Source organism: Protopterus annectens, chromosome 3.part1 (genome assembly GCF_019279795.1).
Source record: "Protopterus annectens isolate FY-2018-M chromosome 3.part1, PAN1.0, whole genome shotgun sequence".
In the NCBI taxonomy this organism is placed as follows: Eukaryota; Metazoa; Chordata; order Ceratodontiformes; family Protopteridae; genus Protopterus; species Protopterus annectens.
The window spans coordinates 128,044,418-128,069,609 of NC_056732.1; the positions used below are offsets into that span (position 1 = coordinate 128,044,418).

General features: G+C 38.3%; 1 protein-coding gene across 1 annotated transcript in view; it reads left to right on the top strand.

Moving 5' to 3' along the window:
* The window catches only part of C8G (complement C8 gamma chain), a 161,802-nt gene that overhangs the window by 77,042 nt on the left and 59,568 nt on the right, over nucleotides 1-25,192 (top strand). The window contains exons 3-4 of the mRNA XM_044066653.1: nucleotides 12,359-12,429; nucleotides 13,674-13,775. Coding sequence (XP_043922588.1) covers nucleotides 12,359-12,429; nucleotides 13,674-13,775 — 173 coding nt within the window. The remainder of the gene's footprint in view (nucleotides 1-12,358; nucleotides 12,430-13,673; nucleotides 13,776-25,192) is intronic.

Genomic DNA, 25,192 nt, shown 5'->3' on the forward strand with positions numbered 1-25,192 from the left:
CCTACAGCATGTCTTTGGGATGTGGGAGGAAACTAGAGCACCTGGTGGAAACCCATGCAACCAGAGGGAGGACACGCAGACTCTACACAAAAGGCACGCCAGCTGAGGATTGAATCAGAGAACCTCTTGCTGTCAGGCAGCAATGCTAACTGCTGCACCGCCGCCCTATTATTTTTCAGAACACTGCTTACAATAATTCCACAGGGAAACCTACACTATAGATTCTGTATAAATGATGCTTCACAGAGTAATAAAGGAACCCTGCCTGGTAAAGTACCTCAACAATAAATGCAAACCCTGTGGTGGATGTCTGTGGCAGATATAATGGTGTATGCCTGACTGAGTGCCCATGACACCATCTGCCTGTGGCATGGGGTGTGCAAACACTCAATAACAGAAACCATCAGAAGGGCATCTCACAAGAGAAAGAAATCTAGATTTCTGGGGCCATATGTTGAGGCATTAATACATTATGTAAATGGATCAGAGGAGGCTGGGCATAGCAGTTGCTGCAACTGATAACAAATTGCATGGGGGAAGGCTGTGACCATGACCGCAGTATGTACATGGGGAGAGTAACTGCAGCTGATAGCCAGAAGCTAAAAATGGGGGAAGGCATCTGTGGTCATAGGTATATACATCCCATAACATAACATACCAAACCATGCACATGCACTGACTAACAAGTTTCATCCACAGGTGTGCAGGTACTGGCATAGGCACCCAAAGAAGGCAATGTTTAGAAAATTTCAGTAGCTAGGAGAAGGGTGTGGAGAATAAACAATTAAGTGCATTTTTGGTGTTCATTGCCAGACAGGAGAGTGGTGCCTCATACCTGTAAGTGTCTCAGATGTAGGAGCTGGGCTGACATAAACCACCCACATGTCAGACTGGAAAGCAGCGGGTTAGTAATTTTCATTACAGTGCAGTATAGTACAGAATATTACATGGTCGAAGGGAATGACTGACCAATGTTTAACTGCGTATCATTCCTTACTGGTACCTCTGGTCTACTAAGAAAGCTTTCTGCATGGCAAGGTATGTCTGTCAACACATCCAAGAGTTGTGCATTCTTGAATACCAGAATGAATGCCAAAGCGACTAAGAAAGGCAGAAGTGTACTAGATAATAATTGTGTCTTGTGACTTCCAACTTTCATACGGCACCATGGCTTACAGTGACAACAATATTTAAATGGTACAGTCTGTTGACACAGTGGCACTGTCTGAAATACTAGAGAAAGGGGGTTATCCACAACCCTCATTACAGATGTCCTATGTGGGTACAGACTGAGGACACAGGATCATCAGTGCATGATGGGCATCCTGCTCTTGTGAGTCCCTCATGCGATCCACCTTTATCCCCACAATACAAAGCATTTGACCCGCACACCACATCTGAGGTGTGCGTATTCACCATAAGGGAGAGATGCTGAGGTTACATCACCACCATGACTCAAGGTCTAAACCTGATACACCCTGAACACTTAGTTGTAACCAGAAAATGTGCGGGCGGTAATTCAGGCACAGAAGGCTACTATTAGTATTGTAGCGATGTCTTGTGGGACAACATGCACTAACTGCACAGTGACATAATGCACAGAGACTGAGAGCATACAGTGCTACAGAAATTGCTTTCTAGACCATGTAGCCCATAGCCATAGGAGGGTCTACTTGCAAGATGTTTATATGCAGAGCATCCCGACTCAGACCATACAGGAAATTACTGAGACAGCATTTCAAGAGCAGTGGTAGCAAATTTTCTAACTACCTCATGAATGTTATATTTACCACGTAATATGCACAGACTTTAATGATTTCTTACAACCCAAATTTCTACCTGGCATTCACTAAGTGAAATCACCTCTCTAGTGATGGACATTCCCATTTCTTCATACCTCCTCAGCTCCAATGTCAAATACTTGTTTGACCCAAGTCAGAGATGCTAGAGGCTAAATGTAGAAATGCTCAGAATGTATTTGATATGAAATTATGCTTCTCTCATTCACTTTACTAGTCTAATAAACAGTTTTAGTATTTATACATTATACCACACTTACATTACCTTAAGTAGAATAACATGTAAGAATGGAAAGTACTATACTAGTAATGTTCATTAAATGTAAAACGTAGATTTTTTGTATTTTGAACTCAGTCTAGACAATCTTATAGCTTCTTTCACAGATGTGGCAGGACTGTGATCTGCTGCCAGATTTGAGCCTCATTTACTCATTTATTAAGTATTATTGATACATTTCTGCATAATCTGGCACCTTAATCTGTGGTGGGATTGCAGTAGTGGTAGTATTGTGAATTCTGCTCCAGGAGGAGTACTTCAGTACTTTTTATTGTTGTATGTACCTACTTAAAGTTGTATTCCAATAATCTGGTGCCTTAGTCTGTAGCGGGATTGTGCATACCTCTCAAATGTACAGATTTTTGCAGAATGTCCAGATTTTTGACTCATATTTTTGGTCCATTTTTTTTGTAAAATTGTGATTTTCTAGCAAATTGGTGGCAAATAATTAAAGATTGATGTTAGAAAATAATGAGAGACATTTCAGTTTCAAACTTCATACCCTTCAGAAAATTTGTGCTAATGCGCAACCTGTTATTCTATCAACTTTCTAAGTTTATAAGAACAATATTTAAAAAGTGTCCATATTTTTGGGCCTTTGTCTGACTTTTATTTATGGCTTTGTCCAGATTTCTTGCTCTAAGAGGTTGAGAGTATAGTTGCAGTAGAGGCAGTACTGTGAATTCTGCTCCAGGATTTGTGCTTCAGTACTTTTTACAGTTGTATATAGCTGCTTAAAGTTGTATTACAATGCCTTCCTGTTTAACTTTCCACTGTTTTTCCCCTGTTCTTCGTGTCTGCTCCCCCACTGAGGAATTAAGGTAAACATTTCTGAAATTTTAACTACAGGACTTGAGCTCCAGTTTGAAATTTCTCCCCAACTCTCCCACCCTTTTCTTGATGTGGTTTTAAAAGGCTGTGTCTCTGGTTTCCACTCTTTATGGTAATTTGACTTCCAGAGTCCCTTCCTCCCCTCTTTCATTGCTATTGTCTATTGCGTGACCTATTTAAATACTTTGCACCCATTGTTTTCCATTTATCCATAATATTAACTGCCCACCCAGCAAATAAGTATTGCAACTGATTAAACCTCCCTTACTGCAGATTGTCTCCTGCTAATTTTACTATAGCTCCCATCTGCTTGTCACCCGAGCCACATTCTGATGGGGTCCTGAGTTAATCTTGTTCCATCCGGGGAAAATAGGAGATTTATTTTATTGTTTTTTAATTCATTTAACTGTTTACAGTGCTGCTGCTTCATTTTTGCTTTATTTATTGATTTTTGCCTGTAAATCATTCTAAAGGTCCCTAATACTTGAAATTGCCTTGTCAAGATAGTTTTAACTTTTGTTGTAGCATTACACTCACAAACAATCTTACTTGGTGTTATTACATCAAGAAGGTAGCAGTGCCCTGTACAGACATAAACACCCAAAAAGTAAATTTTATCTATAAAACTTCCATTAGAACTGAAACCTGTAACTTAGTGTGGCTAAAACAAAACCATTGTGTGGAGACAAACTTAAAGCAGCTAATTTGCACATCTTAGCACAATCTAACCTACTGTAGTGGCAAAACCTAAGGAGAACTGTGTAACACAGTTCACAACTTACAGCAGCCGAGCCAACTACACAACATGGATATGCAATTTCCAAATGTCTCCATAGCTAGCTTGGTGGGTATGGGCATCCTGAGACAATTTAGTAATTGTCTCATGTTCACAACAACCATTTAAACCTTGAAAAAACAAACAAGTATGTGAGAGATGCACATATACAATTTCAGTGTAGGCAAAAATCTTGCATACAAACATGGCTGTCAAGAACATGCACACCACACACATAGACCAACCTATGCTGTGGCAGTAAAAAGCAATCTTCTCAAACCTCAAAGACCTCCTAAGCCTATAAACAGTAAGGTCTATCCTCAACAATCTGTAAAGCACTCATAAAAAACAACAAACAACAAACACCCCATATAATCCTAAACCTAGTGCAGCCCCAAGAGCAAAGCACATGAGGCAAGCCAATACATTACCCAGGACTCTTGTCATACACGTCTCCATTGTAAGGCACATAGATGCCCCTCTCACTGGACTAAAAAAGGAGAATATAACAGCTAGTTGCTTCTCTGGAGCCAGGATCCACAAAGTTGCACATGTACTCAAGTCACTATACCACTAGTATGATTCTGTCATAGTCCATGTGGGTGTTAATGACCTGAGACAATACCATAACCTAGCAAGCTATAGGTTACCCTCTATCCATAGAATCTAATAGCTCATACCTAGACCTACTGGAGGCACTCACCATTAAACAAAATAATGTACTCATGAAAGACAAACTACCCCTATATGGACTGGGAAACAACATTGCTCATACTCACAGGCACAATGATTCCTGGACTTTACTAATACAAGTACCCTTGACCAGTGCACACACCCTCCAGAGGTACAAACATACTGGACCTGGTAATCACCAATATGGGACAGCTCTGCACTCCCCAATGTCACACCCTGACTGGTGAGACTGGACCACAGAGCTGTTTCTTTTGGAATAAAAATCAACTTGGTAACCCCAAGAAACCCTGTAACAGTTAGGAACTATTCCAAAGCAAGCTACACCCTATTAAGCAATTGTTTATCAAAATGCAATGTCCCTCCCAACCTTGAGTTCACATGCAGAATTGTTCAGAGACCATACAAATGGCTGTATGCATACTGCTGTAGCTAATAGAAGCAAGCCAAAACAAACTAAAAACAAACCACACTGGTGTAATCCTAACCTTAATAGTGTATATAACAAAAAAAGTCATGCTAAAATCAGGAGGAGCAATGTTCATAATGATAGGATTTCTATAATTAAACAATTAGTCATCAGAATTTCCTGTTCAAAGTCCAACAAGGCCAATTATGAGGTCTCGGTAGCCTCAGGGTAAAGAAAGTTACATGGCCTTCTACAGCTATGTCTGAAACGTCAATGGCAGCACACAGCAGTGTCCTGAAATGGTGGTCAACGGTGCCACCTTCATTGAGCACAGTGACATAGCAACTTTGCTGACTGAGAAATTCAGCTCAAACTTCGGTTTACCTTCATAATGTTGCAGCCCAGTTCATTAACTCTAAAAATGTAAAGAAGAAAACGTCATAACTGCAGAAGCACGAAGTCACAGAACATCGTCTTTCCTCTCTGGGAGGCTTGTCCCCCCACTTAAATATACCAAATCCCAGATCACACTACAATGGAGAAAGGGCAAAGTTCACCATGGTGGTCAAGTGGTTACTTTCCTGGAGAGGAAAGACAATGTTCCGGGACTTTGTGCTTCTGCAGTTAACAGTGTTTTCATCTCACCATTTTTAGAGTCGATGAACTGAGTTGCAATGTTATGAAGGGGAACCCAAACTTCATCTGAACTATTAACAGTGAGCAGGTCCTGGTGGCACTTAAGGCCAAAAACACAGCCTCAGTGGGTCCTGACAATATCCTGGGATGCCTACTAAATAGCTGGAAACATACCTCTCAATCTGGAAACATCAAAAATCTGGCCAAAGGCCATGAAAAATAGGTACAGATTTGTGTGCTGATTAACAAAATTTGCATACATAATTATGTAATCCCACCCACTCCAATGGAATTGTCCCATTACTTGGCTATTTTGCCTCATTTACCATAAACACTGTAATGTGCATACTGCTTTACTTCTACAATGACTATTTGGATTTTATTTTACATTTTATAGCACAAACACTAATTCTGTGCTAAACAAAGCAATACAGTCTCACAATGAAAATAGACTTGGCATTAAAACTTCTCTGCCCTTGAAACTCACATTCATTGAAACAGCATTGAAATCCACATCCAAAGAAAATGCATCTGGATATGGATATGGATAAAGATTACTTATGGGCTGTTTTCAAATCATAGGCAGCTTGCACACAAAACATACATGTGTTCTTTGATACACCTTCCTAACTGTATTAAATTATATTCCTTGTATAATAATACATCAAACTTGTTAGAACGCATTTTAAATTTATTGCTTTGAACATTTTTCCAGTAAACAATGAAACAAAATGCATGAACCAATAATGACAAAACTCCCCAATTCAGAACATTTCCATCATAAAAAGCCTACTCAAACTTCTACAATCCACCAGTATCAGTAAATATGCACAATCTCTGCAGAAGTAAAAGTCAGATAATTCCACAATAGAGAGATGTTTGCTGCTAGCAAACAACTTTATATTTTGTTTCGTCTACAAGTAAAGTACTGTTGCACTTGAAGAATAAATTGCCCATGTTACATTAAAAAATGATAAGCTAGTAATATTGCAATAGGGAATGGATGTCAAACTGATAGCAAGTTCATAATTATTCTGTATCTTCGCCAAAGAGGACATTCTCTGGACTGCAGCATCCACCCCCTTTAACAATACAGTATCAGCAATCCATCTACATACTATGGGAGTACAACCCATAACTTCTGCATCAAAAACAAGTATTCTACCTGTTGTGCTACAAACAGACTTGGCATAAGCATCACTAAGCATCTCTCCCCCTGAAGAACTATGCAGCACAAGAATCTGGAAAAAGCCAAAATGTATGGGGGGGAGGCTAAAGCCCAAAACCAGGGACATAATCTAAACATTGCTTGTATAATCTTAGAAAAGTTGCTAGACTAAAATGTTTTGTATTACCAAGCGTTTCCTGAAAGACAGGAACACACACACACATGCTACAAACACTACACACTACACACTACACACACACACACACACACACACACACACACACACACACACACACACACACACACACACACACACACACACACACACACACTACACACTTTTTAAGTAAAAGTTCAAAAGTACTGTCATTAAGTAAAAGCACAAAGCATCTCTTCCCATTTCTCAAAAGTACTGGCTGCAGCTGTTAATAAGCACCTATGAATCACAACCCCCTCCTGCTAAAGCAGTTGTTTTTCTTTCGTCTTTTCCCGGTTAGGGGTCGCCACAGCGGAACTCCGGTCCGCTAATGATTGGCAGTAGATTTTCATGGTGCTGCGGTGCCAGCTCGACACCCAACCTTCAATGAAGGCACGCCCATTCATGCATGTCTTCCGAATGCTACTCAACTGCAGGATGACATGCAGACTCCACACAGTGCCAATAAATGTAAGACACACACACCCTCAGCTGTTTCTCCTGCTGTTTCTCAAAGTAAATAAGTTAAGCATAGTTTCTCCACATACCAACCTTCCTTGCAACCTATAAAGTAATGCCTGCCATATCACACTCCTGCTGTTTCTCTATCACACACAATTCAAACGTCTGATTTATCTGTCAGAGGCAGGGCAAAAATATGAAAAGAAAAAAAAAAAATCAGGGATACTCTGTAAAATCAGTGGCAGTTTATGGAGGTGTCTGTGAACAAGTGCAGGTCTGTAATGCACAGGACTGCAGGAAGGAATACCATTCATTTTTACTACATGCAATATGAATCAAAGGCCCTGTGTTAGAATGGCACATGGTGGTGGTGTTAAATGGGAATCTGGTGTGATATAGAATAGGTCAGCATTCAGTGACCTTCCTTACTGAAATAGTGTTCGGGGAGCATTTCCACACCTTCGGGCAAAAAACACAGAAAAAGTAACTCAGTTTAATTACTTTGGAGTCTGGCTTGACCTAGTATTGACATTTAAATAGTGTGTAAATTAGATTAAATTATATGAAAAGTCCAGAGAGATCTTAATGTTTCTCATAAGATTGTTAGACTCCTTATGCTAGGTGCACATTTAGAAACTGTAAAAATATATTATTGTTCCAGTCTAGATTATATTTAGCCACCCATTTTTCCAAAATGGACCATCCATTGATGATCCAAACAGTTATAAAAAACACTGCAAGCTTAATCTGTTACTTTGCAACAGTTTTAAATCCTTTAATTTATTACTTCATTCTTGTAAAACAGATCAGTTGTATGCCTTTCCTTCAAGTTTAATATTCTTCCTCAAAAACTCACAAATTCATTCACCATCCTAGTCTAGTCTGCGCTGTGAGTGTCTCATTTACTTTGTCATAACAGTCTCTTAAAACAGACTGATAATGTACTAGAGGCCTGCTGTTAAGTAAAAGTGTTTCTCCTGCCATTTTGCAGCTGTTAATTCTCTCGCATGCAGATATAATTTTTTAGGAGGAGGAGGAAGCCTGCCCTGCAGCCGTTAATTCTCTTGGACAAGCCAACGCACAATAAGTTTAGTTTGGAGGAGGAAGCCTGCCCTGCAGCCATTAATTCTCTTGCACAAGCCAACGCACAATAAGTTTAGTTCGGAGGAGGAAGCCTGCCCTGCAGCCATTAATTCTCTTGCACAAGCCAATGCACAATAAGTTTAGTTCGGAGGAGGAAGCCTGCCCTGCAGCCGCTAATTCTCTTGTATAAGCCAACGCACAATATGTTTAGTTCAGAGGAGGAAGCCTGCACCGGAGTGCAGCCATTAAGTAAAATAAGCTTTTTTCTCACACATATATATTTTAATACATTTATTTACCTAGTGGGGGAAGCCTGCAGGCTGCAGCCATTAAGCAATTAAACATGCACGCACATCATGGCACATAGTTGGATGAGAAAGCCTGCAGCTGGTGCAGCGGAGTGCAGCCATTAAGTAAAATAAGCTTTTCTCTCACAGTACACTCACACACAGAAGTTTTAATACAACATTTTTACCTGGTGGAGGAAGTCTGCAGCCATTAAGCAAATAAGGCAAGCGTTTCTCACATGCACATGTGAGTGAGTCTGTGCAGCCATGTTTACATATTTGTAGGAGGAGCCGGGGAAGAAAGATGTGCTGTGTGCACTGCCTGGCCTGCCCTGACCACAAACCAATCTGCAGGCATTTACATCATTGCACCCACCCTGCACGTGATGGCATCAGGAGAAAAATTCACTAAGAGACCAGCCACTATTGGGGTACTTCAGGGCTCTATGCTGGGACCATTCCTAATAGGTAAAGGGTAACGTCAAGGGTCTTTGGCTGACCAAGTTTGCAGATGACTGCAAATTGAGAGCTGTCATAGATTTCTCCCATGACACAAACATCTTACAAGATGGTCTAACAAAGACAAATGGCTGGTGCCAAAGTCATGGACTAAAACACAATGCCAAAAATGCATTACAGTGCCTTTTGGGAAAAGTGCCACCTTGGCTAGTTTCTTCATTAATAAGACACCCCTAAGAGCTGGCCCAGTAGACAGGGATCTTGGAACATATGTAGACAGTGATCTGGCATTTCACTAACATTGAGCCAAGAATATCATTCTATGTCGCTCAACTTATAAGTAAGGGCATGGCATCCAGATCCAAGGAAGTCATAGTTCCACTTTATTTGGCCCTTATCAGACCCATCATTTAGTATAATGTCCTATTCGGCATGTACCTGACCAGATATATGCAAAAGCTGGAATGACCACAACGGTCCCTTACCATGAGAATCTAGGATATGTATGGCTTGCCTTACAGCCCTATCTCTTTACTTTGTGTCTTGCAGGCTAATGGAAGATGATCTCTGCCTGGCATACAAGGCATCCTCAGATCCAGTTGTGATGGACCTTATGCACATCTGCAAAATGAACAGCATCAGAACTACTAGATCCAAGGATTTAAGTTTTACTTGCAACATAAATACGACGTGTTGCTGATACAAATATGTGTCTCAGAGAATCTCCATGCTCTGGAACAGGCTCCCCATTCATGTGAAGCAGAGTCCATCACTAACCCTGTTTAAATATAACCTTCTCCAATGGATGGGGCATCGGAAATCCACACCAGGTTTCTCTCATGTCTCTGACAGAGAAAGGGGGACAGTAATGCAAAAAGTAACATACCCCCCAAATAACCTCTCTAAACTTCCTAACATACACCCTCTGTAAACATGCATGATACTTGGGGACACATTTGTGTTGGACCACACAGCTTATAAAGGCCCCTGGTGGTTGTTAGCATACTATATAACTATAAACTATGAAGTATTATTGAGTTCTGATTAATGTTCTTTATCTAGTATGTATGTCCAAAGTACTTATTTTGTACACCTTGAATAAATCCTAATTCATTACCCAAATGAAACAAGTTGCTGTCAAAATACAAACTTAAGTAAAAAAAAAAAAAAGGTGGGCAGTGTCTTGTGTGCACCTACAATTTTCAATGCCACGTACCAACCAATTCCTTAAGTGATTGAATGAAGTATTCTTGTTATTATAGTGTTTTTATAGTGTTTTATTTTCACCTGTATTTTAGAAACTACCATTTAATTGTCATTAACACTGCTAGAATTAGGATATGGAACAGATTTATAGGAAATGGATATACATATTGCTTCATCATTGCATTTAGTTTTCTTGAGGTGAAAATCAGGAAAATTAAATACCCAAATGGCGAATGTTTCCCAGGGCAAGTAAACACTTATCCAAACTCCAAACTCCAACGAAACACACACTGGAGTAAATAACACCACCTAGGTGGGGGGTTACACCCCCCAAACCCACCAGAAGCCCCCCGCACCCCCAACTATATATACCAACTCCGTGATCGCACTACAGTGTAGAAAAGGGCATGTTGGGCAAGTATATACTTGCCCTGGGAAACATTTGCCATTTGGGTATTTTGTTTTTACAATTTTCGTCTTGAGAAAAAAAATTGATGATATAGCGTTTTGAATATTAGATGGGGATCCATTGTTACTATACCTATCAGCTGTACAGATTTTCACAGAATGTCTAGATTTTTGTCTCACAATTTCGGTCCATTTTTCTTAAAATTGTGGTTTTCTGGCAAATCATTGAAGATTTAAGTCAGAAAATAATGACAGACATTTGAGTTTCAGACTTCATACCCTTGAGAAAATTCACACAACTGCAAAACTTGTTATTCTATCTACTTTCTAAGTTTATAAGAGCAATATTTAAAAAGTGTCCCAATTTTTGGGCCTTTGTCCTCCCATTGTTTATAGTTGTGTCCAGATTTCCTGCTCCAAGAGGTTGAGAGGTATGATTGCTATAGGAAAATACAGCTCTAAAATGAAGATGTCATTCTTACTAATGAAAGAAATTAACAATAACTTGAGATCTATCATTTGATACATGGTATCTCTTTGCATGCAGTTTCCCTGATCAGCTTACCAAATTTATTTGTCCTGAAATGTTTTAACAATAATCAGGTATACTATGAAATCTTAGTAAAGTGGGCACCTTATCACCCTTGTAGGCAGTTTCCCACTTTTGCCTGACCATGAAGTTAGTATACATGGGTAAAGCAGGTATGGGGGTAAAGTCCACCATATTAATGTTTTACAGGCTGGCTTGCTACCTTGTAGGAAAATGCTTTATTCTTGATGTTGCCCACAGCTTTGTTAGGTGTGTTTTGGAATATGACTTGTTTAGCTTGCTGTTTGTAGGTTATGCATCATTTTTTTCCCACAGTGGACCCCAAATTACACCATAAATTTATTTATTTTTTTGCATGTATATTTACTAAATCAGTACATTTTTCAGCCTAGATGGTAAATATTTTTTCCTAACTACCACTAAAATTCTTTACTTTGCTATATTAATAAGCAAAACAACTATCGTCTTCTTCTGGCTTTTCCCGGATAGGGGTCACCTTGCTTGCCATGATTGGCAGTAGAGTTTTATGGTGTCAAGTTGCCAGCCCGGCACCCAACCTTCCACAAAAGGCACACACGCACACACACTTATGCCTAGGGCCAATTTAGATTGCCCAATCTACTTACAGCATGTCTTTGGGATGTGTGAGGAAACTGGAGCACCTGGAGGAAACCCACACGACCACAGGGATGACATGCAGACTCCACACAGAAGGCACCCCAACCGAGGATTGAACCAGAGAACCTCTTGCTGTGAGGCGGCAACGCTAACCGCTGTACCACTGTGGCCGCCCATTAAGCAAAACAACTATAAATATAATTTAAACAAATCTTTCAGTTCCTATACCAGGGATTGATTTTTTTAGGCTTAGCTGCATGTGATATTATATAAAAAGTACTTAAATTATTGCATACAGCTTAGGGTTTCTCATAGTCTTTGTGGAAATAATCACTCACATATCTGATCTTGTGACCAATACCTGTTAAAAATCAAATTTTCAATCACTAATTCTCATAAGGAATTCATTTTATAAAACTTGCTATGTTCATAATATACCCGTTTTTTCTGCTTATATTAAAATAATTAAGTTTGAACATATGGTTTTGTTTTTAATGCTTACAGAGATGGACTGTGTTGGGAGATTAAACAAGAGTATGAGATAACGAAGGTCAAAGGGAAGTTTTCTCAGAAAGGTTTGTAATCTGCACTTAACAAATGCATATTCTCTCATTATAGTGTAATTTTAATTTGTTTTAATAGACTGTAGAATTGCAATCACTTCAGCAGTATATAGTCATTTTCAGCATTTATTGATTTAATTTAATTTAATTATGTTTACTGGGGTAGAGAACTGACAAAGTATTAATCACAGGCATAACCCAGGAATTCATTCAGGACAACAATATGTTTTGTACATGCAAATGATATCACCTAAAAGTAAGTTAACTTAATCTTGAATAAACCAAATAAAATTAGTTATCATATGTGTGTAAAACCAGGAAAGGTATGCTCACATCCTAATGTTCACAAATGATGTACAATTTGTGATATGATGAAACTCACATATCTGTACTTTTTAGATTTCAGATTTCCATTAGTCATCTTGTAAAATGTCACTTTTATTTTGTTTTTAGTGTTATATGGAAGTCTGGCAAGATAAAACACACTTTGCTGTTACATAAATGGTACAGATGAAACAGGGCACTTATAGCTAGAAATCTTAGGAAAATATTTCATAAGTAAATTATTGGATGGGTCAGTCTACTGGCACAGCTTAAGCCATTGTCCACCCTTCTTGTAGTGCTTGGGTAAGAACAGCACTGTTGGCCAAAGCATACATTATGTCTCTTAAAAAGTCTGTGCCAAACATAGCTGTCAATCTGCTATGTTAAATGCCATTCTACCAGTCATTGCAACTGCCCCCCTCCATTTATTGCATATCACTGCAATCCAGTGAAGAGTTTACAAACAGACACACACACACACACACACACACACACACACACACACACACACACACACACACAAACACACACAAAATGTATCTTAAATATTTTCATTCTCTTTGCATAACGTGTAAAGTTTATTTAAAAAAGTCTGATTTCTGCAGAAGGAATACATTCAATAAATAAAATGTATTCCTTTCTGTCTTATACAGACTTTCTTAGATTTTCCTTTTTAAATGTTATGCTGCCTCATTTTGAAAAGAGTTGTACAAGGGTAAATATTTTTTCTGTCAACATCAACAAAAGACTAATAATTCATTAACTAAATATGTCATTGCAATAAAGTAACTGTGGATGAAAGTAGCGATGGTAACTTACTGAAGTATAATTTGTTGATTTCAGTTTTTTGAGAGTTTTACTCATTTAAATAATTCCACCATAAAATTAATTTATGTCGCTAATTATGTTGTTTCATTTTATTTTTACTTCAGCCAATGGAATTAAAATTGACATAGTAGTTGGCAAAACAGATTACAGCAACTATGCTATCATCTATTACCAAAAACTGAAGAAGATCACCCTCAAACTTTATGGTACGTCTGCTTTATCAATGCTCATATTTACTTCTCCCTGCTCTGTGACAATGTGGGAACTGAATTTCCCTACAAACAGGATTTATGTGATATACTGGAAAATATACTTTCAGTGTCTATTTAGTTTACAAGCTGCTGAGATAAATATTCAGAACTGCACCTTCTCTCTGCATAGACTCAGCTAAGGTAGGACTAGGATTGGAAACCTGGCACTTCAAACTTGGCTTTTTAGTTAAAATGACAGATGTTAAGAAGCTCAAAAATACATAATCACTTATCCTCATCTGCTCAATAAATCCATAATATCCCTTATCTGAGAACACAGAAAAAAAAGTCTCATACACAAAAACTATTCAGAAATTGGATACTTGTTTACTTTATTCACATTTTCTTTTCTATTAAATGCATGTCAAACTTCCATTGTAACCACACTATTTAATAATTTCTTCATATTATTGCACGTTACTCATGCTAACAAGTTAACAACTTAGTGTTTTCCAGAATTTTGCTCATGATCATTAGTCATTGCTAAATTGCATGAAGACCATTTATTGATTTTTTTTCTGATGCCTTACATATCTCAGTTCCATACATCTGGTGGCCTCCATAGCATTTTTGAACTCACATTCTAATGTTTTTTTCTTTAGATTTACACTTTCCCGTTTAATCTTTCCTGGCTATTATTAAAATAAAAAATAATACTTTCATATCCTTGGCATATGTCATTTTGCACTGACTAAATAAAAATGTACTGTCACTGAGGTTAAACTGATTTACAACTATACAGTTAAGTAGATTACTCAGGTGTTGATTTTGAGTTAAGCTAGAACATTCCCAAAAAACATGTCCCCAGGATCCACTCTCTATGTAATAACATTAACAACTATTACCACTTATACCAAAGAACATTTTTTCACATTTTATTGAAATATAAAAAATATTTATGTAAAGATTTTGATGCAAAAATTCCAAATTTTCTTAATTTAGTTGCATATATAGGGAATAAATAAATCTCTTTTCATTCTTCATCAGGTATAACCCTTTGTAATTTTCCAGGCCAATATCTTTTGTTTAGTTTTATACTATGATACGTTTCCTGATATAGTATATATTTAAATGCACTGCTTACAACTCTCATTTACCATCTTGTTTCAACTGTATATTTTACTATCTGTGGTTTAGTGTGACTTTTACCCACTTTTTTATATCTTCCTTCAGTTGTAACATAAGACCTGTATATATGAATTGATCAAAATCCTAAAGCCCAAGTATTTGCTTAGCTTCATTATTTATTTTGTTCATATCCCCACCAGACTTCCCTCATTTCTGTTCTTATTTTTCAATGCATTATATCTTATAGGAATATTCTTTTTCCACAGTCTGACTTATTTTAAATCAAATATCTGTTTAGCAGTTTTATATACATGTAGTAACACAAAATGTTCTCTGTGCATCTGTACTGAATCTGCCCGGACATCTATATAGAAATATATGTTAACCCCATTTAGGTATATATTCCAATTCTTACATCAGATAAATTAATCTAAGCTGTGCAGTACATTTCCATATCTGGCAATCCTAAGCCTCCATTGCTCCTTTGTCATTGTCAGACTTTCCCATTGCACTCTTTCCTTTTTATTTTCTCAATTAAATTGCTTAAACTCTTTTTCCATATTTTTGCACATCTCTTCCTTGGTTGATGCATATATGCCTAAGCCTCATATAGAACTACTGAGAAAAAAAAAAAAAAAAAAAAATTTAATTGTTTGTATTTTATAATTGAGATCCATAAACAATTTCCATTGCCTAACCTTGTTTTTAGAACATTTTAACTGGTTTTCTCCCCCATTTCCTTTAACATCTTGCCTTGATCAAACCCTCAAACATCGAATGTTTTCATGCCCTCACAAAAAGGTAAACTTCTGAACTCTATCACTAGATAGGACATAATTCATTACGATAGTTTTTTGGGGGGAATTCCTAAAGGTTACCACAAGGTGTACGTTTTCTGAACTCAAGCACAGCACTGTCACAATACTTGTGCTGTTTGTTCACTCAGAAAGGTTGTACTAAGTGTACACATACTGCACATTTTGTGGTAACTTTTATCAATCCAGCCTTTGACGTTGCTTAATTTATACTGTATCTTGTTATACTAGCAAAATATTTCAACTTTTCAAATATAATATTTATTTGTACTTCAGGGATGGGGCAAATATAAAATGATGTCATCTGCAAAAAGTGCAATATTTTCATTTACATTTTCATTTTTCTTATATCCTTCAATAATATATTATATAATATCGCTTGTTAGCTGCTCCAAATGCAATGAAAATAAGTTAAGAGTTGCCAATCCTGTCTACTTCTCTTTGTGAGACTGAATGGTTCTGGAAAGTTCTTTTTCACATTTTACCATTGCCTGTACACATTTACAAGTGTTCATCAGTGCCACCATTCTGATGGAAAAACAAATCACTCCAATGTTCTATTCATAAATTCCAACTAACTATCAAATACGTTTTCAACATATACTCCAGTTAACATCAATACATTATTCTCTATGGCATGTATTTGAATCATAAGAGTATATTTTTACTGAATGTTTGTCAAACAAATCCACAGTGGTACAAATATATAATTCTTGTTAGTATCTTCATCATTCTTTCTGCCAAAATTGTCATGAATAGGGCCGCGGTGGTGCAACGGTTAGCACTGTTGTCTCACAGCAAGAGGTTCTCCCATTCGATTTTCAGCTGGAGTGCTGTCTGTGTGGATTTGCATGTCCTCTCCGCGGTCAAGTGATATTTAAAGACATGCAGGTAGGTGCATGCGTGAATGGGTGTGCCTTCTTTGAAGGCTGGGCATCAGGCTGGCAACTCGGCACTGTAAAAATTCCACTGCCAATCATTAGCAGACCGGAGTTCCACTGTGGTGACCCCTAACCGGGAAAAGCCAAAAAACATTAGTCATGAATACCTTATAGTTATGATTTAATGCTGAAATGTGTCTAAGGGTCCCTGGATGCAATGGTCCTTAACATTCATTTGGTGTAATTACCACCGCTGTTTCCCTCTATGTTGAGGGTACATACCCACATAAGGATTTTATTAAAAAGTATTACCCAAACATTTATTATCGTTTCTCTTCTTCATCATACATCTACTGGAATTCTATCACTTCCAGGAGTCCGACTTGTGTTCTCACGTCTTACTGCTAATTTAGTTTCAGCTTCTCATGTTCTCATTAACAAACACCTTTTGTCCTCTTCCATTGCCTGAGGCAAATTCTTGAAATATATTTTCATTCCACATATATCATCATCAGCTTACAGATCTTGTGTATCTAAGGAACTGTAGTAATGCTTCTTGTAACTTTAGACCTGTATTTAAGCTTCTAGAGTTTAGTGTTTGAATGTATTAGTATTGAAGAAGGGTTACGCCCGAAAGCTCTGCTTTTTATTAAACTGGTTTTCTCTGCAAGTTTTCTCTTTTGAGAAACTGTAGTAACTTACATTCCCTCCATTGCCTCCTTCTACTTCTGTTTTACCATTCAACTAATTTCTTATTTTTGTTATTGTTCTACTTTCTGTTGCCTCACACGCTGTGCTAACAGTTTAGTCGCTCAAAGTGTATTATCAAAAAAAAAGCTTTGCTTTATGCTCCATTTATTTTCTCCAAATACTCTTGCATTGCATTTCTAGCTTCCCTCAGTTTGTCTAATTGCTGTGATGCACCAGTTCTCTCCTGTCTTTGTAAATCATTAACTTTTTGTAAATTCTCCAAGTATTTATGATTATCCTTCCACATCTTATTCACTTTCATAGTAACCTCATTTCTTATCCTTCATTTTCAACTGTGTCACTTCTTTTCTATTAGTTTACTACTCACATCAGTATATAAAAGTTGCAGTCTTATAATTTGATCCACGTATTCATTAAATACCTTCTTTTTTTAAAAAAAATACATTGGGAAATGCCCATACTTTTCAGAAAATTCCCTTACCTGCTTCTGAAATGTTATCTGCAAAGGTGCAAGCTCCAACAGTATCAGAGGACAAGTATATGCTGCTTGAACCATGCATATATACTCTCTGTAAACACGTCATCTATCTGCAAATATGTCCATATATCTCTCTCTAAAAATCTACCTTCTGTGTAGCATGGTGGGTTAATGCAGTGTGCTATAGTTGAGAGTGGCCCGGGTTTGACACTTGGCAGATGTGTTTATTTTGGAGTTGAGTGGCCTAGTGGGCTAATGCACTATGCTGTATATTTTAGCTTCTGAGTCCTCATGAAACATCATCTTTAATTCCAGTAAAATTCCAGTTCCACTATTATACAACCTTGGTGAAAAGCTGCTCCCCCATAATTTGCTTAATATCTTGCTTAGTGGTTTTCAATGGCCAATGTAATTTTTTATAAACTAGGCCGATGAACTTGAATCACTGTAAACCTACCCTTCTAGTCGTACATTTGTTCTTTAACTGTTATTCCTACTCCTTTATTTATTAGTATTAATTCTCTCCTTTTCGATTCCCCTTCAAGTCCTGGACAAAAGCTCTCCTTTCCAATCTTCTTCAAAAAGCTCTCACATTCTTTTGAATCTAATTGTGCCTGCAGCAGTATTATTATCTAAGCAGCAATACTTTTCATGATATATATATATATATATATATATATATATATTGTTGATACCTTCTGATTTCTCTTAGCCACTAAACCATTAATATTCCATACTAAGAGATCAAATTGAAATGTATTATTTTCTATTCCTTAACCCAACTTAGGTTTCTGAGAAATCTTGCTCTGCAATATTCTAGCACAAACTTATGCTATATATATTTCTTTTTATTTTTTTCTGGAGTAACATTTTTCTCTCTCCTAATCTCACAATCTGTCTACAAAAACATGCTCCCACCTTATCCTTTGGGGAAAAAAAACATATACGCAAACTTCAAATTACAATTGCTATAAAACTGTGTGCTTTAGAAAGGCGAAGAAACAGTAGTTTATCTTGCCTGGACCATGCTGGTTGACTCACAATTATTTTTCTCAGAACAAACAGTAGTGTAAGAATGATTTACACTCTTGTGTGTAAATTTCCCTCATCTACATCCTTTTCACAAGCTACAGAATCAGTCATTATGAAAATTGTGAAAACTGAAATGAGATACAGCTAATGTTCCTTAATTGTTCTGAAATTCACAATAAATGGCAAAAAGTTTAAAAAGTCAAGCTTCTTTATTGTCCAGACAGAGCAGTAAATTTGCATCAGTCCCCTACCATCACTCACTGCATGTAACCAAAAGATCTGGCTAAACATGTATATTTTGCCTTTTCGTAGAAGCTCACACAGTTCTATCTTTATGTCATTAAATGGTTGTCCTGTCCCACTTCATTTTCAAGTTTAAATGTGCACATATTAAACTTTAATAATGCTTCTTGTAACTGTTAACCTCGTATCACAAGAAGTCTGGACAAAGCTGAAAATAGTGGGGGGGAACAAAGGCCCAAAAATAGGTGCAGATCTTAAATACTCCTCTTATAAACTTGGAAAGTTGCTAGAATAAAAGGGTTTGAGCTAGCATTCATTTTCTGAGGCACATGAAGTCTGAAACTTACATGTAGATCATTATCTAGTGACTTCAGTCCTCAGTGATTTGCCAGAAAACTACAAATTGTATGAGGAACAGACCAAAAATATGAGGCAAAAATCTGGACATTCTGCAAACATCTTGACAGTTGAGAGTTATGATGCTCTTTTAAGTAAACTCAAAAGCATAAACAAACTGGAAAAAAACAACAAAGGCAAGGGTTCACTCCAAAACACAATTTTATATACAAATAAAGTAAGCGCTTTCGAACACTGCCAATGCGTGAACTTCTTCAGGCCTGAAGAAGTTCACGCATTGGCAGTGTATGCTCCTTCAAGTGACAGAAAATTTGCATTACCGGACACCAATGTTTAAAATGTAGAAGTTGTTTTCTGTCTGCTCAGACAGCTTTATCTGCCTCAGTTTATTGTCGTCAATTACTGTTATTAGTAATTTCCCCAGGTAACTGAAAGACCCTCCCACCAACCTGAGGACTTTGCAAATGCACTTATTTGTTACCATTTAATCTCATGCTGCAACTTTCCGACACTCATAATTAGGGCACACCACTTAAAAGAATTGTCAGTTTGTTATTATTTTTTAATATTGTTAATCAAATTGAGAAGTTACCAACTAAAGCAATACAACAAGCACACAAACGTATTTTCACCCCCTCTCTCTGTCCCTCTCTTGCCACCACCTTTAAAATGCACCAACCAAATAGACTTTTGAAATCTAATTCCCAAAATCTAATTGAACTGCATAAACCTGCCCATCCACCAGGCAAACATCTAATGTCCTCCTCTCTAGCACGCCATTGGAATTCCCTCCCACCTCTCATCCACACCACCAGCAGCCTCTCTTCATTCAAAACCTTACTTCACACACACCTGACTTCACTATGGGAATGCTCTTGCTCCCGCCCCACATAATCTCCCTACACTATAGCTACTTTCTATAAGCTATAATTCACAATAGCCTCCCACTGTTTTGTACCCCTAATAAACTCTAGGAATTAGCATAACTCCTAGAATGGTACAGTTCATTAGCCTACAGATTAACTGCATGAATTAGCATAACTGTTAAAAAATGTAGACTGTTTCAGTTATTGCATTGTGCTAACATGTTAAACTGTTAAAAACTTTGACTGTAAATATTACTCTCACTGCATTGTACTAATATGGGCACTCTACTAATATGTTTTTCTATTTGTTTAATTTTGCTTCATTTGTCACATTACATTTCTCTAATAACTTACTCTTATGTTAAATCTGTAATTTTCTGGAGCTTTTCTCCCCAGGACTCCATTGAAAACGGGCTCTTCATGACCCCATGGACTATCCTGGCAAGCAAACTATAAATAAACAAAAAGAAAATACAGAAGTGAACATATTTTGCAACTTCCTAATCTACACTGCAGTTACATGTAAACCTACTTTTAGTTGTAACTAAAATGCAGCTGTGACATTCTCTGTCATGCTCATTGGCATATTTATTAAACCTTGGTACTTGATTTCAGAAGATAGAAAGCATATTTTATACTGCAGTTCAAACTTAAATTAGAGCATGAACTTTTTACTCCTATAAAAATATGTCCAGGGTACTCTCACAATTAAAGTTGCAAATGTACTACTTTTCAATGAATCTCTTAGGCACTCAGAATGGCTGTTCTCTTTATTTGTTTGTTTGCTGACTGGGTGAGTCCCACTAAGCCATTGTCCTCTTTCCAGGGGAGACCTGAGGTGGTATCCAAACTGACTAGGGGAAATTCTGCCAGGGCACCATGGGACTTTTCGCTACTCTTTTCAAGCACTAGGTGGTGACAGAGGGCTGTGACTTGTGCATAGAGAATTCCAAGAGGAAAGAAGACAGCAGGCTAAGGGTAGAATATTACAAAATACATAATTATTACAAGCAGACTCTGTAACAGAGGAAGGAAGTTGATATTGCAGATTTCAAGGAAGAAAGTCTGTGCACTCATATGTTGATGGAGATGGTAGATCGAAGTGAGACAAATGCTGATGAGAAGGTAAGTTGGAGTACTATGGTGAATGGCATGCTGGGTGAGGTAGTAGCGGAGGGATCACAAATTGGGAAAAGAAACTGGATTACTGGATGATGCTGACAGCAGCTAGAGGGTTTGCTAGGTCAGTGGAGTAGATGGTTTTAAAAGAATGCCCTTGCAACAAGGTGTTGTTATGAGCAGTCAGAAAACTTTTACCAGGGCATGTGCTAACATTTTGGTGGTCACCCGCAAGTTTCAACTTGGGAGCCCTACCCAGGAAGATGTAAGGTGTAACCACATTGCTATCACACCCCCTTCCCTGTCAAGCTCACACAGACTCCCACACATAGGACAGAGACACCCACACAGACACCCACATGTAGGACAGAGACACCCACATATAAACAAAGAAAGACAGCACTACAGCAAGACTGACAGAGACACCCACAGACTCCCACATGTAGAACAGAGACACCCACACAGACTCCCATATGTAAGACAAGGACACTCACACAGACTCCCACATGCAGGAAAGAGAGACACACATATGACAAAGACAACACAACAGCAAGACTAACAGACACACCCACAGACTCCCAGACACCCACATAGACTCCCACACACAGGACAGTGACACCCACATGCAGGACAGAGACACCCACATACAGGACAGAGACGCACACACAAGACCAAGACAAAACTTCAGGAAAAGACCATCACAAGATGAAGGCATCACTGCAGCAAGGTTAAAATACACAAGATGTATTAGACAAACTGATCCCACCACACAAGACAGAAAGACAGCTACAGACATACAGGACAGACTGCAGAGGCACACAAGACAGCCATGGGACTGACAGAAAACACTACAGACACACAAGACATACAAGAGAAAGCCAATGGGATTACAGAGACTGCAGAGAGACTCAAACCCAAAGAGAAGCAGATGAAGTCAAAAAGTACACAGCTGACAGAGACCAGAGTGTCATTTATCTTCAGTGTGTGTAGTTAGCTACTCAGCAGTTCAGATTGCAGGTCTATATCATTTTGTCGAACAAACTGAAAATTAAATACCTCTTTGTCGAAATTTATCCATCAAAACTTAATCCATCAAATGATCATTTTAGCAAAGTTTTTCCCAGGGAAAAAAAATGCATGGCCCCCTAATGACCATCACAAAAAACACATAATTTAAAACCTACTCAGGTGGGGGGGGGGGTGGCTGCGCTCCCCAGCCCCCCTAACTAAATATACACACTCCGAGATCTTACTGCAATGGGCAAAATGGCAATCTCCCGATAATGGGCAGCTAGTTTTTCTCCCTGGGAAAAACTTTGCTGCAATGATTGTTTGATGGATTAAGTTTTGATGGATAAAGTTTGACAAAGACATATTCGATTTTCAGTTTGTTCGACAAAATTATCTAGACCCCAGATTGCTGCCAGTTTTAGTGCCTTAAGAACAATTTTTTTCTTCCTGTGCTTTTAGCTTTCCTTGCTTCACGATGAATTCTGCCACACCTAGCTATCATTGCCTCATGATGAATCCTGCCACACCTAGCTATCATTGCCTCATGACAAATCCTGCCACACCTAGCTATCATTGCCTCATGACGAACCCTGCCACACCTAGCTATCATTGCCTCATGATGAATCCTGCCACACCTAGCTATCATTGTCTCATGACGAATCCTGCCACACCTAGCTATCATTGCCTCATGATGAATCCTGCCACACCTAGCTATCATTGCCTCATGACGAATCCTGCCACACCTAGCTATCATTGCCTCATGACGAATCCTGCCACACCTAGCTATCATTGTCTCATGACGAATCCTGCCAAACCTAGCTATCATTGCCTCATGATGAATCCTGCCACACCTAGCTATCATTGCCTCATGACGAATCCTGCCACACCTAGCTATCATTGCCTCATGACGAATCCTGCCACACATAGCTATCATTGCCTCATGACGAATCCTGCCACACATAGCTATCATTGCCTCATGATGAATCCTACCACACCTAGCTATCATTGTCTCATGACGAATCCTGCCACACCTAGCTATCATTGCCTCATGATGAATCCTGCCACACCTAGCTATCATTGCCTCACGATGAATCCTGCCACACCTAGCTATCATTGCCTCATGACGAATCCTGCCACACATAGCTATCATTGCCTCATGATGAATCCTACCACACCTAGCTATCATTGTCTCATGATGAATCTTGCTACACCTAGCTATCATTGCTTCATGATGAATCCTGCCACACTTGGCTATCATTGCCTCATGATGAATCCTGCCACACCTAGCTATCATTGTCTCATGATGTCTCCTGCCATACCTACAATAGATATAAAAGGTTTACACACCCCTGTTAAAATGCCAGGTTTTTGTGATATAAAAAAAAATGAGACCACAATAAATCATTTCAAATCTTTTCCCACCTTTAATGTGACCTATAACCTTTACAATTCAATTGAAAAACAAACAAATCTGTTAGGGGAAAAATATAAAATATAAAAAATAAAAAACTTACAATACACTGGTTGCATAAGTGTGTACACCCTTAAATTAATACTTTGCTGTGTGTGCACACAATTAAATTAATACTTTGTTGAATCACTTTTTGATTTAATTACAGCATTCAGTCTTCTTGGGTAGGAGTCTATCAGCATGGCACATCTTGACTTGGCAATATTTGCCCACTCTTCCTTGCAAAAGTTATCCAAATCTGTCAGATTGCGAGGGCATCTCTTGGGCACAGCCCTCTTCAGGTCACCCCACAGATTTTTTATTGGATTTAGGTCTGGGCCATTCCAAAACCTTAATTTTCTTCTGCTGAAGCCATTCTTTTGTTGATTTGGATGTATGATTGGGGTCACTGTCATGTTGAAAGGTGAAATTCCTCTTTATCTTCAACTTTCTAGCAGATGCCTGAAGGTTTTGGGCCAAAAGTGACTGGTATTTGGAACTGTTCATAATTCCCTCCACCTTGACTAAAGCCCCAGTTCCGGCTGAAGAAAAGCAACCCAAAAGCATGATACTGCCACCACCATGTTTCACTGTGGGGATGGTGTTCTTTTGGTGATGTGAAGTGTTTTTGCACCAAACGTACCTTTTGGAATTGTGGCCAAAAAGTTCAGCCTTGGTTTCATCAGGCCATAGCACATTTTCCCATATGCTTTTGGGAGACTTGATGTATTGTTTTGCAAATTTTAGCCGGGCCTGGATGTTTTTCTGTGTAAAAAAAGCTTTCCGTCTTGCAACCCCACCCCATACCCAGACATATGGAGAACATGGGAAATTGTTGTCACATGTAGTACACAACCAGTACTTGCCAGAAATTCCTGCAGCTCCTTCATTGTTGCTGTAGGTCTCTTGGCAGCCTCCCTAACCAGTTTTTGTCTTGTCTTTTCATCAATTTTTGAGGGACGTCCAGTTCTTTGCAACGTCACTGTTGTCCCATATTTTCTCCACTATTTGATGACTGTCTTCACTGTGTTCCATGGTATATCCAATGCTGTGGAAATTTTTTTGTACCCTTTTTCTGACTGATACTTTTCAACAATGAGATCCCTTTGATGCTTTGTAAGCTGTCTGAACCATGGCTTTTGCTGTAGCAGGCAACTGAGTAAATGTCAGGAAAACCCTACTAGGACAGCTGAACTTTATTTGGGGTTAATCAGAGTCTCTTTAATTGATGGCAGATGTGTACCAAGAAGACTGAATGCTGTAATTAAATCAAAAGGTGCTTCAACAAAGTATTAGTTTAAGGGTGTGCACATACAACAAAGTATTAGTTTAAGGGTGTGC